The 16730-nt window shown below is 39.4% G+C and overlaps 1 protein-coding gene across 32 annotated transcripts in view; it reads left to right on the top strand.

Annotated features, from left to right (window-relative positions):
• Window positions 1–16730, top strand: part of ROBO2 (roundabout guidance receptor 2) — a 1484585-nt gene that overhangs the window by 1303948 nt on the left and 163907 nt on the right. For all 32 annotated transcript variants that reach the window (XM_065575614.1, XM_065575735.1, XM_065575671.1 and 29 more), the window contains one exon: window positions 2280–2418. In XM_065575614.1, coding sequence (XP_065431686.1) covers window positions 2280–2418 — 139 coding nt within the window. The remainder of the gene's footprint in view (window positions 1–2279; window positions 2419–16730) is intronic.

Here is a 16730-nt window from a genome sequence, read left to right as displayed (position 1 = left end):
ATCCCATAAATGTAAATGAGCTGTTTGTCTTCGCAGTTGGCTGAACAAGAAGTAGAACTTAGTGGACTTGCAGGCTCTAAAGTTTTACATTGTTTTGTTATTGAGTGTAGTTATGTAACAACAACAAAATCTACATTTGTAAGTTGCATTTTCATGATAAAGAGATTGCACTACACTACTTGTATGAAGTGAATTGAAAAATACTATTTTTTTTGTTTTTCATTTTTAGAGTGCAAAAATTAGTAATCAAAAATAATAATATAAAGTGAGCACTGTACTCTTTGTATTCACTGTTGTAATTGAAACCAATATATTTGAAAATGTAAAAAAACATCACAAATATTTAATAAATTTCACCTGGTATTCTATTGCTTAACAGTGTGATTAAAATTGCAATTAATTGTGTTAATATTTTTTGAGTTAATCACATGAGTTAACGGCGATTAATCAACAGCCCTATTAATTTCTTGTGGTGGCTTTAGTGATGGAGATCAGGTCTAGATGTATTGCAGGGTGTTTTCACTTTCCTCTACAGCATCGAGTATTGATTATCATGAAAGGCAGACTGCCACAGTAAATAGCCTATTAGACTGATATTGCTTGGCAAATCCTTTATTCTTATGGCTAGACTGTAGGTTTGAAAACACTCCCTGCATAGGGGGCGGAGCAGAGCAAGGAGGAGCACTCAGACAGACACAAGGGGGAAAGCAACAAAAATGATAAAAGATTTAGAAAAACTGACTTATGAGGAAATACTGGGCATGTTTAGTCTTGATATAGGAAGACTGAGGTGGGGACCTGTTAAGTCTTCAAATATGTTTAACGGCTGTAATAAAGAGGATGGCGATCGATTGTTCTTCATGTCCACTGAAGATAGGACAAAAAGTAATGGTCTTAATCTTCAGCAGGGTATATGTAGGTTAGATATTAGGAAAAACTTTCTAACTATAAGGATAGTTAATCACTGGAATTAGGTCATCAGAAGAGGTTGTGGAATGCCTATCATTGGAGGTTTTTAAGAACAGGTTAGACAAACACTTGTCAGAGATGGTGTAAAGGAGTCCCGTTAGGTTTTTATCCCAGACGGTGGGAGACCCTGACCATCCCCACTTATCTACACTGGGTGGCTTATGTTCAGCTTCTGTTTCTTAGTCCTTGCAAGGAGGCCCCTGCCAATTGTGGGCCTTCTTATGGCTCTTCTGATAAGGGATCAAAAGGGAAATAAATGTACCAATGCACCTGAGAATAACTGCTTCCACAGCCAACTCAAAGTGGAAAAGGCCCGCAGTACCTTCTGTCTAAGTAGCAGTTTTCTATGAGTCCTTCTACCTGGATAGCTGAATCAGGCTCACTCTGTCAGGCTTACCCTGGGAGTTCAATGCATTCCCTGTAGTGTCAGGCGTTATGATCTCCTGGATGGGAGTTCCTATTGCGGCTTCAGGAGTCACTCCAGCTGTTTCCTGCTCAGGGTGATATCTCCCCATGGCTGACTACAGTTTCCTCTCTAGCCTCCCCTTCCCTCCCCCAGCATTCTGGTGCCTTCCTCATGAGTGTTGGTTCTATACCCTGTCAGGGATGGTCTAGGTTTACGTGGTCCTGCCTCAGTCCAGGGAGCTGGACTTGATGACTTCTTGAGTTCCCTTTCAGCCCTATATTTCTGTGATTCTATGAATCTCTGTCTGGGCTGTTCCTTGTACATGGTAGGTTGGCAATCTACTCCATCTCTTAGCGGATTACTGATCCTGGTGCACTGGTCCTACTCTGTGGCATGGTACAGAGGGGGAGGGCAGTGATCCCACTTCCCTGCCACATTTTCTGATTCTCATTTCCCACAAACTGTCTGTACACTACCCAGAGTGCAGGGAATGCAACTGTAACTGTGTTTGGCTATTGTGAAATTAGCAAGAAAGGGATGTTTTTTGCTTGCCCCCTTTGACCCTGCATGGCTGCTCACAGTGTAGCCATAGACTTAGTATTTCATAGCCTGATGTTGCATATTTGGAACTAGAGAAGATGCAGTTAAAATATTTGTTCTCTTTGTAAAGCTATTTTTTCTGTGGCAGCTGATTATGCAGTTTTGCTGCCCCTGTTTTATGTTTATGTTTCATGCAGAATATGTTGTGGCAGCCACTGACTTTCTTTCCTTGTTCTCAACTGTTGAGTGTATCTGTGTACATTATCATCAATCACATCTTCATCAATTCATCTATATCTATATCTGAAATATTTTAATTTAGTCAACCCAACTTACTATATGTCATTTTAAAATCTCTTTCAAGAACGACCCACGTTTCTCAGGAGACCAATTAACCAAGTGGTTCTGGAGGAAGAGGCAGTAGAATTCCGATGTCAAGTCCAGGGGGATCCTCAGCCAACAGTCCGATGGAAGAAAGATGATGTGGATTTGCCAAGAGGAAGGTAAGAGTAACCATTCTTGTTCTCATCGTCAGTCTCTCCTCTCTGGTTAACCCTGATTGCTTTGTTCTCTAGTGTAAAACCCTAGTAATCAGATATAACAGGTAAGGAAGTTTATTGCCTGTTGGTCAAATTACCCTATCAAATATGCTCCTGAGCTGGTGAACTAAGGAAAATCACGTGGGGTATGATCACCCATGGAAAAGGGTCTTGGGGAGAGGAGTGGTGGAGAGTTATTTTGTCCACATGGACATTCACTCCAACATATCTGATGAGCCCCCAGAAACAATAATAAGTACTTTAGAAAGCTGATATTCCAGAGAATAACTTACAGATGCTCTATAGGGGGCAAACAGACCAGAGTGCTTACATACCACTTGGAAACAGTAGTTGAAAGGCATAAAAATAAGGCAGGCTGGAAGGCTTTGCTGGCTCTTCTCCAGTCTTACACAATGGTTTGAGGCTAGAAAATAAGTCTGTCTTTTCTGGAATACTTTGGAAAGAAAGAAACAAAATGCCAGAAGTAGAGAAAATAAATTTAAAATGTTTCAGTCATTAGTAACAGATGTTCTGGCAGGAAGAAAGGCAGGAAACCACTAACACAACAGACTTAGTTTAACTTGAAAAACATATTTCCCCAGTGAAAGTGGAAAATAAGGCAACACCTTGAAAAGGTAGTTATTAATAGAGAGGTGAATTTTTGTACAATAATTTCAAGTGCTAGAACTGTAGAGGACTGAGCAAATGAAGGAGGAGAAAAGAACTCCAGCTGTGAACACATTAAGGGTGTTCCCATTGAAATTAATTGCAAAGCTTCCATTGGTTTCACTGGGAGGAGAATCAGCAGGAGCAGTCATATTCAACAACTAAACATTTCTCCTTACCTGACCAAGCACAAACAAAAGCAATGTTCATATTTCCAGAAATGGTCAAATGTTTGGTCATGACATGTTGTTGTTGATATACAAGTAGAAATAACATTAAAGGTAGTTTGCATTCATCATCTTACCCCTTGTTCATCTCCCACATAAACACTATACTGTGTAATACTCATTATATTGGCTTTTCTCATTCTTCTTGTAATGTTCTGTAGATAGACAGGTAAAGTGACATGTAAAATAGCACAAAAACATGTGTAGGTATTTCGTTAGCACGTGCCTTGTCAATAAAATAATTCTCTCTACTGAAAATGGACATTTCATTGTATTAAGAGGTTTGTTTTCTCTGAAGTATCAGTAAATAAATTTATGGGTTTTTTTCTGTGGCTTGCTCCATTATACTCCATATGAGCTTGTGTTTTGATAAGATGTTGTGAAAGGTAGCAAGCACATTTTATTTGACATGTAGTAAACTTTACCTATCCCCGCCCCGACTTCCCCTTGGTAGACTGAAGTCCTCTTAACACCTTCATTTGTTGACCAAAAGTGACTCTGACCATGCCTGTACTATGAGCTAGGGGGTCTCATTCCCCTGTCATGTACACATACTTGTGGTAGCTCAATGAGAGCTAACACAGGTATAAATAGAACTGTAGCTGTGGTACTAGCACAGGCAATGGCAGCGTGGCACAGTTTAACTGTGCAGGGTAGAAGCGCTGCTGAAACTGATGGGAAAATACTCTGCACAGCTAAGCTGTGCCTCCACTTCTACTGCCCTTGCTACCACAGCTACACTACCATTTATACTTGCACTAGCTGTAATCAAGTTACCGCGTGTATGTGCCTGTGAGCGGGGAAATCACAACCCTAGCTCGTAGAGTAGATGTAGCCTTTGTGGGCCTCAGTTTTCATGTGCCTCAATTTCTGGGCGCTTAACTTAAGACAACTTAAAGGGGCCTGATTTTTAGAAAATGCTCAGCAACCACCATCTGAAAATCAGACCCCATTAAGGTGTCTGAAATTGGGTACTCAAAAAAAGCATGCTACAAATGATCTATTATAAACATACCACTCTTTCTTCCTGGATGCATACATATTAATCCAAAGATTTTGCTGCTCTCGATTTGGAGGGTATGACCAATCTATTTGCTCCTTCATGATCTACTTTTGACTCATACCCCACCAATAGAAAACTGCTGATCTTGTTGCTTTAACTGCTAAGTTTGATAAAGATTTCAGGCTAACACAGGACTCCTTTCTTCTGGATTTTTAAATATTTGATGTTTGGGTTTTCTTTTTTCACCAAATAATAATAATAATAATAATAGAGTTCTTTTAAACATGTGTTAACTGGAACTTGTTTCTTTGTGTAATGTTCCTACTAGTGCTATATTGTGACATCAAAACTAATGTAATAATAATACATATTCAATTTGGGTATACTGTAATGTATTTGCACCTAATGTGGTAAGACTAATATTTTAGGAACTGATCCTGCAAACGCTATTGCCAAATGTAACATTTACTGTTGTGCACAGGTCCATTGAAGTCAATGGTAGCAACTCATGGTGCAATAATACTCTTAGTAATATTTGCAAGATTGGGTTTTTAATTCCCTCCCCACCCAGAAAATTAATAAAATGACAAAAAACAGAACAGGACAAATAACTCTAAATTCATTACACATGTTGAATGTACTGTTTGAATAGGATGCATGTTTATATCTATTAAAATATATCTTTACTTTACAGTTTAAAATAAAGGGAGATTTTTGACAGAGCTTTTGTTCCAAATGCAGTAACAAATGTATGTACACCTCTACCCCAATATAACGCTGTCCTCGGGAGCCAAAAAAATCTTATCGCATTAGAGGTGAAACTGCGTTATATCGAACTTGCTTTGATCCGCTGGAGTGCGCAGCCTTGCCCCCCGGAGCGCTGCTTTCCTGCGTTATATCCAAATTTGTGTTATATTGGGTCATGTTATATCGGGGTAGAGGTGTATATCTAGTGTGAGAACCACCGTCAGGGAAGCTTATGATTAGAATGTTTACATCAAACTTGGGATTTTGATGTGTGGGCAGATCAAGATGTCCTTTCGTTTTTGATTTTTGTTTCACTGTGTATACTTTCGTGCTTAGGACATCTATTGTGTTCAGGTGTTTTTTAAAAATCATTGTTATTACTATTAAGTCAGACTTGTAAGTAGAAATGCCAGATTCTGAACTGATGGTGGTTTGCAATTAAGTTTTATATTTCATTACATCAGTGTTTCTCAAACTTGGGACGCCCTTGTGTAGGGAAAGCCGCTGGCAGGCCGGGCCGGTTTGTTTACCTGCTGCGTCCGCAGGTCAGGCCGATCGCGGCTCCCCGCTCCAGGCCAATGGGAGCTGCTGGAAGCAGCGGCCAGTATGTCGCTTCCAGCAACTCCCATTGGCCTGGAGCAGCGAACCGCGGCCAGTGGGAGCTGCGATCGGCCGGACCTGCAGACACGGCAGGTAAACAAACTGGCCCAGCCCACCAGGGGCTTTCCCTAAACAAGCGGCGTCCCAAGTCTGGGAAACACTGCATTAGATCATGTTCATTCTTACTGCCTATATGCTCTTCTCTTTCTTTTCATATTTTAACTATTGTGAGATGCATTACCTTTAATTTCATATCCAAATATGATTTCTTCTTAGTACAAGTTTCATTTTAAAACAATCACAGGGCTTTCTCATATATATATATATATGAAATACACACACAGCTGGTTTTCATTGTTTACATAAATGGAAGGGAGATGCACACTAACATTCTGATCATAACCAGCTTTAGCCACCAGAGAATACTCCAGATGTTGTGTTTTTATAGTGCAGTTTAACATTGCATTAACAGGTTTTTGCATTTATAATTCGAAGGTACAGTGTTAGAAACTTCATCTTAGTCCTTAGAACATCACAAGCTGCTACAATGGTGCTTAGATTCATCCATTTTAAGACCAGAAAGTCTAGTCTGACCTTCTACATAATGCCCAAGTCTTTTTCAGACTTACTACTTCCCAGGCTAGATTCTTCCCCTCTTATAAATGTGGCCTACATTCTTAAATGTATAACCTTACATTTGGCCCTGTTGAAACAAATATTGTTTGCTTGTGCCCGTCTTACCAAACGATCCAGATTACTCTGTATCAGTGACCTCTCTTCTTCATTATTTACCAGTCCTCCAATCTTTACATCATTTGCAGACTTTATCAGTAATGGGTTTGTGTGTCCTTCTGGGTCACTGATAAAGATATTAAATAGTATAGTGCCAAGAACCAATCCCTGTGTGATCCCATTAGAAAAAACATCTACTTGATGATGATCCCTCATTTACAATTGCATTTTGATACCTATCAGTAAACCAGTTTTTAGTCTATTTAATACATGCCATGTTGATTTTGTATTATTCTATATTCTTTATAAAAAATTATGATACCAAGTCAAATGCCTTTCAGATGTCTGAGAATATTATATTAAGGTTTTTTGGCAATATGTATTTTCCATAAACCCATGTTGGTAATACAACGCTGACAGATCCTGGTCACTGGTGGACAGAATTGAATCTGGGACCTTTGGAGCTAAATGCATGAGCCTCTACTGCATGAACTATTCTTATTGATAAACTAGGCAAATACAACTTAGTTGGAGCTACTATAAGGTGGGTGCATAACTGGCTGGATAACCGTACTCAGAAAGTAGTTATTAATGGTTCCCAATCCTGCTGGAAAGGTATAACAAGTGGGGTTCCGCAGGGGTCTGTTTTGGGACCGGCTCTGTTCAATATCTTCATCAATGACTTAGATATTGGCATAGAAAGTACGCTTATTAAGTTTGCAGATGATACCAAACTGAGAGGGATTGCAACTGCTTTGGAGGATAGGGTCATAATTCAAAATGATCTGGACAAATTGGAGAAATGGTCTGAGATAAACAGGATGAAGTTTAACAAAGACAAATGCAAAGTGCTCCACTTAGGAAGGAACAATCAGTTTCACACATACAGAATGGGAAGAGACTGTCTAGGAAGGAGTACGGCAGAAAGGGATCTAAGGGTTATAGTGGACCACAAGCTATATATGAGTCAACTGTGTGATGCTGTTGCAAAAAAAGCAAATATGATTCTGGGATTCATTAACAGGTGTGTTGTGAGCAAGACACGAGAAGTCATTCTTCCACTCTACTCTGCGCTGGATAGGCCTCAGCTGGAGTATTGTGTCCAGGTCTGGGCACCGCATTTCAAGAAAGATGTGGAGAAATTGGAGAGGGTCCAGAGAAGAGCAACAAGAATGATTAAAGGTCTTGAGAACATGACCTATGAAGGAAGGCTGAAAGAATTGGGGTTGTTTAGTTTGGAAAAGAGAAGACTGAGAGGGGACATGATAGCAGTTTTCAGGTATCTAAAAGGGTGTCATAAGGAGGAGGGAGAAAACTTGTTCACCTTAGCCTCTAAGGATAGAACAAGAAGCAATGGGCTTAAACTGCAACAAGGGAAGTCTAGGTTGGACATTAGGAAAAAGTTCCTAACTGTCAGGATGGTTAAACACTGGAATAAATTCCCTAGGGAGGTTGTGGAATCTCCATCTCTGGAGATATTTAAGAGTAGGTTAGATACATGTCTATCAGGGATGATCTAGACAGTATTTGGTCCTGCCATGCGGGCAGGGGACTGGACTCGATGACCTCTCGAGGTCCCTTCCAGTCCTAGAATCTATGAATCTATGAATAAGCCATGTGGCTGTTAGCTAAGGCTGTAGAGCAGACTCATTAATCTCTGTCCCTAAGTGGTCTCGATGCCACCAGAGAGGACAGAACACCACACCCAGGAGGTGTGTGGGTTACATACTTCCCCTAGCTGAGGAAGCGCATCCCGAGCTTCAGAGACTTCCCAATTGAAATCCCGGATGAGCCCTCACTTGTAACACCGACAGATCTCCTGTTGTCGGCAGGGGGATTGGATCTGGGGCTTCTGGAGCTTAATGCGTGAGCCTCTATTGCATGAGCTAAAAGCCATATGGCCATTAGCTAAGGCTGTAGAGCAGACTCATTAATCTCTGTCTCTAAGGGATCTCGATGCTACAAGATGGGACAGAACACCACACCCAGGTGTGTGGGTTACAGTAACATAATTAATGCCAATCTTTCTTTAACTCTTTCAGTTGAGTCCTTTGGTTCAGTTAGTTAGTATCAGTCAGTCAATTATTTTTTTCTGGGATCAATGTCATGCTAAGAGGCAGACACTTGTCAGCAGTCTCATCAGGATGGCTGAGGATTCGAAGGACGTGAAAGTTGTTCTCTCTAAAGAGAGGACTAGAGCACCTCCCCCTCCTCCATGATGACATAGCTTCATGAAGTAAATACATCTGTGATGATTTATACCTGCTGGGGATTTGGCCTAAGTTCTTTAGGTCAAGGCTGAGATACATTGATGAGGCAGTAAAGGGAAGGCTTGATGTGGACAGAGCAGTAAAATGAGACAGACACATGCATGGAATTAAGCATAAGATCACAACTTTTATTAAACTTTAGACAGGGGAGGCTACCCACCTACCACCCATACTCTCCTATACCAGGCATTTAATTGGTTCCACTGCAGGAGTTACAGGGCTCCTTACCATGTAACCCATAAAGCAGAGTAGGCTCTCCTCAGTCTACTCTCCAGGAGTCAGCTTTCTCTGAATCTTAGCACCCTCCATCCCCCCCAAGGAGAACAGAGGGTGTAGCAGGGCCACAAGGTCTGACCCTATCACAGGAACCCAATGCCCTTCACCAAAATCCCAGGTTTCTTACCTCTGGGAACCATTCATTAGCCATTCTGGCAACTGGCCACAGGTTACGACAAATAAACAACTCCACCCCAGTACCTCAGTTACGTACTAAGTACCTTCCTACTTAACCCACTGTGTCTTGAAGGTGCTGTGAGGAAGGCAAAAAACTCCCTGGTCTTTTGCCAAATGGCCCATAGGAGAAAAAAATCCTTCCTCATCTCCTGAACAGTTGATCAGCTAGACCTGCCACATCTATCTGGCCAGATTCCTATTCCTTGTTTGGGAGGGTAGGGTGCGCTGCTGGAACAGAGCTGAAGGAGGCTCCACATGGCCTCCATGCTGGATTAAATCCTGAAGCTGGGGAATGCTGGCCAATCAGTACCTTTCACTCCCCAGCTGGCCAATGAGTTCCAGAGACTCCCAGAGGGAGGTGCTACCTACTGTCCCTTGGCAAGTGTCTCCCTTCCTGGCTGCTTGGACTGTCTCCCTTCATCATTGACCCCATCAGTTCCCTGTGTATGTGGGTGAGTGGCATTTCTACTACCCCTTCCTGTGCTTTACATGTTCACTGAATAAGCAGATTCCTTTAGTTTCTAGTTCTTTCACTCTAGTACATTTGATGACCATTCAGCTACCTTTAAGGATGAGGTAAAGGGAGGAGAAATCTATCATTTATATAAACAAAAGCTTAAAGTGACATCTTCATCATTCAAAGAGTACTTGGGACTCTAAAACCATTTTGAACTGTATTTTATCTAGGCAGCTGAATTTGGAGTAATCTGAAAGAACAGCTTCTACTATATATATTTGTTCAGTGTGGGCAAAGATATTTGTCTAGTGTAGACAAAATGAATATCTAAAAGATGGGCAAGTGACAGCATGACAGCTCTGTCAGTTGAAGTGAAGACAACTTCTGAGTATTTTCTCTTTGATTGAATGGGAGATTTTTTTTAAAGAGAAAATGAAGCTAACTTGCATCTTCTGAGCACCTCTATTATAAGCATTTTGCATCTACATTTCAGTATGAAACCTTCAGAAAGTTTTCCCTTTGCATCCCTTATTACATAAATAAAACCCTCCTCTGAGCAGATGTTCCACCCATCTATTTGTCTTACAGCTTAGAGTGTCAATTTCCTATTTCCACAGCTGATGACATTCTTTGTGCAGCTGCCTAATGTTAGTGTATATTCTGCTTTTAAATAATATTCTCCTCTTGGCTTCATCCCAGGATTACAATGGCAGGATTATAGGAGGTGCCCACTAGGGTGACTAGTGTTAAAGGTTTATTACGGTTTCCATTAGCGATTTCAGCTTTCAAATATTTCTAGTTCAGTGATGCTAAAACATGAATTTTGTTATACAGAGTGTTAGGCCCTGATTCTGAAATGAGTACCTCATAGGAAGCAAAGTACAAAGTAGTGTGCAAGATCAGGATATTAGCCTACAAGAATGTAAATCTCTCTCTCTCTCTCTATCAATCTAAATTCTTCTTTAAACTTTCTGTTTATTGAGAAATCTAAGAGTAAGGAGAGCATAATCACGTATCATACTTAGGAGATAATACAGTTAAATTATACAGCTATTACTACACCAAATTTTGTGTTGCATAGTCATTGAAAAGCCCTTCAGCTCCTCAGAAACCTTACTATTATAGTTTTAATTATAAGGATACTTTTGTGAACAATGTGTATCTCAAGTTGCAGCTGGATTAATTTAAGAAAAGCAAGCAACTCATAACTTCTGAAGAAACTTTGAGTATTTTTAAGTTACATTAACAATATCGTTGTAATCTAGTGTTTTTGTTCAGATTCCTATTTACAAAAATAAATGAATGATGTTATTTTTAAACTGAATTCAAGTAGAAATTTGAAGTTCGGATTGGTGTTTTGTAGAAAGGTATTTCAAAATTGGATACCTAGAGTAAGTTTTCTATGATAGAATTTTCAAAAGTGTCTAAGTGGTTTAGGAACATAAGTCCCAATGAAAGTCAATGACTGGTGCTTCTAAGTCACATAGTTATTTTTTTTTTAAATCTTACTCTTAAATCCTTTTGTAAGTGCCTAAATAATAGACCTGATTTCCAAAAGTTCTGAGAAATGAGAGGTAACAAAGTAGGTGGTCAGGGCACTATCCTGGGACTTCGGAGACCTGAGTACAAGTCCCTGTTCCACCACAGATTTCCTGTGAGAGTTCTGGCAAGTCACTATAGATACTTTTGAAAATCTCATTAGGAACGAACCTACATCATTAGGTGCATAAATATCTTTTTAAAATTGGCCCTTAGTGTCCCTATAATTCAGTTCCTCATCTGTTAAATAGAGATAATAGCATGTGAGGGAGTTGTGAGGGTAAAGACAAAGACTGTGAGATGCTGTGCTCAGATACTATAGTAGTAGGGGGGTATATCAGTATTTTAGATAGGTTTATTATTTTAAACTTTGAAGTAGGTACTGCAAGGAAAATATGTAAAGGTGTTGGTGCCTGGTGCACCTTCATTAACCACATAGTTACAGCACACTATATTTGTTTCCAAAGAAACTGGTCATCAATTAAGAAAGCTCTAAGAAGGGCTCCATGGACACAGTTTATTCAATAATATTGCTCCTACAGCCACATTCCTCTTATATTGTTTTGATTATATATTAACTGAATTATTCAGCATTTCTACGCTTTTGTAGTCCACAAACTACTCCCAACAGATTAACAATTCCCTATATTACAAATTTTGGTACAAAACCAACAGGGAAAATAATAGTACAATGTGAACTCTGGGATGTGTAAAGCTTCGTTCCAGAGGCTGTCCATTTTGAATCAATGACCCAAGACTGAAATGCATTGTGAGTCAAGGATAGAGGCACATGGTGTATATTTTATTTTAATTGCTCTAAAAATTCTACATCAATCCATAGCTACCACACTGCACTGAGGCTAGGGGAATAGTTAATCAAGTATGACTCATGTCAAACTACTGAAGGTGAACAGGAAATTGTGGAGTCGCTAGCCTGATGCCCCTAGCTAAAATATTAGGTTCACTATCTCATGAATAAACTTGGTTTGCCATATAAATGATACAGGTAGTCAGGACAAAGATGATTTCAAAGCAACTGAGGACAAAAGATTATTTCAAAGCAAATAAGTTAGGCAGAGGGACCAGGACATATTGGATTTTTTTTTAAGTCAGTATACCACACCCCTTTTCAGTGACAGTTAGGTGTCCAGTTGTCTCCTTGATACATGCTTGATGTAAACAGGACTTACTGAAGGGCAAATAGACTCCTAAGAAATGGGGAGTAACAGTTAAGACCTCTAACCAAATATGGCCTTACTCAAATCATGACTCTGCTCCTTTTAATCCTTAGAACAGGAAGGGGGGCGTTGTTATTGTTGGAGATTCTTTGGTGGAGGGGTGACATTTCTTTGGCTTTCTATTTAATAAAAATTCGAATAGAGTTTGTGCAGTGTTTCATGTCTTCAAATTTCCTAGTAAAGCCTAAGAGAGCAGCTGCATAGCCTGTAATTATGTAGCAAGTAATACAGGATTTTTTTTTTCTTGAGGAAGTGAAGAGATTTTCAATTACAAGTTAAAATTTATGACACGCTGTAATAACTGTTTAAACCTTTCACACAGAAGAAGATAGCAGTGCCAGCTCTTCATGAGAGTGAGACCTACTCAGAGAATGTATTTTACAGTTGCCTTAAAAAATGTCTTAAGTAGCAATCACATGGGTCTTTTTTTTTTTCCCCGTATTCCAGCCCAGAACAGCTGGTTGAGCTCTGTAAATACATCTTTAATGAAATTACAACCTGCACTTGTAAGTTGCATTTACAGACACTGTCTGATTAGATGAGCATTGTACTAAGGAATGAAAAGTGGCAACTGCACCAGCAGAAAGAGTTATTTATTTTAGATGCCATCCACACAGTGGGAGAAGGTAGACAGGGAAACCTTAAGTTATACTTCAGAATTAAAGTGGTATGCAGTTTACACAAAGTGCATTGCTAAGTGCTATGAGATTGAGGGTTATTATATGAAACAGCAGAGAAAATCATAAAAAGCAGAGGTATGGTTTGTTATTTACTTAAAATTGACAATGTTCATTTTAGAAATTATTTTGGAAAAATACATGCATTATGTTCTGTTGTTAAAGGATAATCTCTTGTGCTTATATGTAAAAAAAAGTCATTATTCAAACCTCTGATTTTATATTTAATTTGATTAAGCAATTGTTGCAGTGAGAGCAATATGAGCACCAACTTCAGTCACAAGTGAGAATTTAGACATAATTAGAAGTTCTCGTTTTGTTCAAGTATGAATTTGGCTACATTTTCGCCTCAACTATAAGGCCCATGCAGCAGAGGTATCCATGACACATTTTTAAATCTAGTATATTTTTTTAGTGCTTGCATGTAATTTCATACACATTCTGTGGGCATAAATTCCATCAATTAGATTTCTGATTTGCATGCATTGTCAGGTAGAGATCTAGTTTCCAGGATTAACACTGGTAATTTCTGTGGGCACAAAACTGAAGGTACAAGATTGGATTTTAAAAATCAGCCCTTTAGTGTCCAAAATAGTAGGACTCTTTGGAAAGAGTTTCAGATAAGACTTGTATCAGTTCTTTTAAATGAATAAAAGTCAGAAACTTTCATTTTTAAAAAGGATTTAGGTCGGGCCTGATCCCGAGCACTTATCCCTTTGACTCCAATGTCTCTCAGGATTAGGCTTTAAAAGCTGTTTCCGTAAGTAAGTAACAAACTGTGTAATTGTGAATTCTATTGTACAAAAGAAGCACTACATAACAACATTTATATTTTGTGGATGGAACAGTGAGGTATTTAACTGCAGTCTCCTCTAGATACAACCAAGGGGAGAATGACCTTTCAATGAAATATGAGTTAATAACCCTACAGTGCTGAGTGCTTTGGTCGAGTTAATCTTAGTACAGATTGTAACAAAATGTAGTCTAATGTGTACTGAAAATTAATTAGAGGAAAGACTGTGTTTTAATGGTGTGATGGATCTAATCTTTGATTACATCAGCAAATTTCTATTGCAATTAATAACAATTAATTGTACTAAATAAAGGAATCAGGGGGGAAAGGTTTGTCATATTAACTGTAGCACTCAGACTATATCACCTTACATCCATTGTGTTTTCCATTCTCAGCATTTTACTTCCTAAACTAACCATCAAGGAGAGACTGACTCCCTTTATGAGGAGCATAGGGGAGAAAACAGGATGTTTTTAATAGCTTGTCAAGGAGAGATAGTAAAAGAAAGAAATTGAATATGCTATTTGTATACTTATGTGCAACTGGAGAGACTAGAGGCAGTTTCCAGAGGATACTGTTGTCCAGTGTTAAATGCAGCACATGGCTGGTATATGTTGGTCTATAATATAACTTGTGGATATTTCATACAACTTAACAGATCAAACGTAGAGGTCCAAGACCTGCAATACAAACATGTTTATTTGCTGCTATCCTAAAACAGATGAAGTCATTTAAAACTGGGGAGAGGGGGGTCTTGATTATTAGCAGGAGTGGGTGGGTGAGATTCTGTGGCCTGCGTTGTGCAGGTCAGACTAGATAATCATAATGGTCCCTTCTGACCTTAAAGTCTATGAGTCTATGAGTCTTGTATATAATTCTTATCAAGTATCAAAGTGGTGCCCCATTCACCATGATTCTCTCCTGTTGGCCCTTCCTTTCACCTGAGGATTGATTCCTCCTCTCCTTTGTACTGTATTGGAAAATTTTGGATATACCAAATAAAAAAGCTTGGTAATTGTATTGTTTGTAACATTTGCTTCTAAAATTCAGAAATGTTGAGCAGGTTCTCAGAGTTCATGCTAAGGAAGCCTGCCTTTTTGACATGTTCTACACTGTTTTAAGGACATGAAGTAATTTGGGTTTCTGATAAATAATTACACTGCCTGGGTTGACTAATAAGACCATATACTTTTTTTAAAAAATGTGTGGAAAAAAATTGCATGGAAACCCTTTCAGAAGAGAAAGAGAAATAAGATGGATTATCACAAACAGGAATTAGGACCAGTAACCACTAGCTCATTGGTACTGTTTGGAAGGTGGGACACAGGGAGACTTCCTTTCTTATTTTAAGTATGTTCCCTCCCAGTAAAGGATATGAAGGATGAGCATTTCATTAGAAGAAATCAAAGGTTGCCCATGAAACCACTGCAGAAGAATTTTTGTACTGTAAGAACCAACAAACCTCTGACATGTGCCAGCTCCTCTTCTTAGGTCTTGTGCTGAGACCAATTCAACAATAGTGAAACAACTGATTTTAATAACATGATTTTGAGTTCAACTGTAACACCAAAAATGCTTGAATTAGAACATTAACATACTTTCCTCTTTAGTGGCCACTTTATGCTTTGTTCTTGATTTACAATAGAGATTAGAAAATATTGCAGTTAATTTCACTGACAAGACTACCATAGTTAATCATCACGCTTAAGGCAAAGAAGCATAGACCAGCCAACACAAATTCTGTTAATTTCAGAATGTTAACAAGCAGCATGTTCAGATTTCCAAAAAATGCTTCTTTTAACTGTATAAAAGCATGTTTAGTGAATTCAAGATGCTGATGTTGGCTCAGACTTGGTTATTGGATTCCAGCCATTGCTGTATCCTTTTTTCTTTTTTTAATTTATAAGCAGAAATGGACATGAAGTAGTATTTCCCCCCTTCTTTAAAGTGAATTTTGTGGCTGTGAAAAGTGTTAGATTGACAGCCCTGAGACTTGAGAGTCCTCTGTTGACAGATGAATTACGACATGGGCAGCAGTAATGTCCCCAGTGCCTGACAAATACATTTCAACTCTGATGTAAAGAGCCATTTCAGAGCTAGGAGGATAGGTCTCCAGGCCAATTCATTATGGGTATATCTAGGCTGCAGCTGAGAGCGAGCCTCCCAGCCCGGGTAGACAGACTTGTGGTAGTGGGGCTCATGCTAGTGCACTAAAAATAATGGTGTGGATGTTGCAGCACCTGGGGAAGCGTGGGCCACCCCCGAGTCTGAGCACGGGTAGCTAGGCTGAGCCACTGCCAGTGCCACAATGTCCATTCAGCTATTTTTAATATGATAGTATGAGCCCCGCTACCACAAGTCTGGCTCACTCCAAGCTGCAGTGTGCGCATGCCCATAATGAACTGGCGTGGAGACCTACCCTCCTTTAAATCAATGGTCCTTTACATCAGCGTTGAAGTATATTTGTCAGGCACTGGGGACATTTGTATCACTGCTGCCCATGTGGTCTCTTATATCAGAGTGCCAACAAGGGTGACAATTGGTTCTGATTTTTGTGGCATGGAGAACTGTCTGTCAGGAGCTGAAGTGAGACCATAAAGCTATTTCACGTAGTCATCAGGCGGTAATAATTTCCAGTCAATACTGATTTTGTCTGTAATTGAAAAGGTAATGTAGAGGTGAGGTGAATGATTCCATATCCTTTTAATAAGCCCTTCAGCCCTTTAGTCAAACACAAAATTTGGTCCTTTGTATGTATTTTGGTGTTACAGATTTACTTCACTGTCTGTGAGAGAACTTCTTTGCGGAAAAGAATGGCATCCTGAATCTCTTCTTCTTCACATCCCTTCTGAGCACCTAAACTTTATGGCTAGC

The sequence above is a fragment of the Chrysemys picta genome, chromosome 1, assembly GCF_011386835.1.
Source record: "Chrysemys picta bellii isolate R12L10 chromosome 1, ASM1138683v2, whole genome shotgun sequence".
In the NCBI taxonomy this organism is placed as follows: domain Eukaryota; kingdom Metazoa; phylum Chordata; order Testudines; family Emydidae; genus Chrysemys; species Chrysemys picta.
This window is presented reverse-complemented; position numbering and strand designations above follow the sequence as displayed.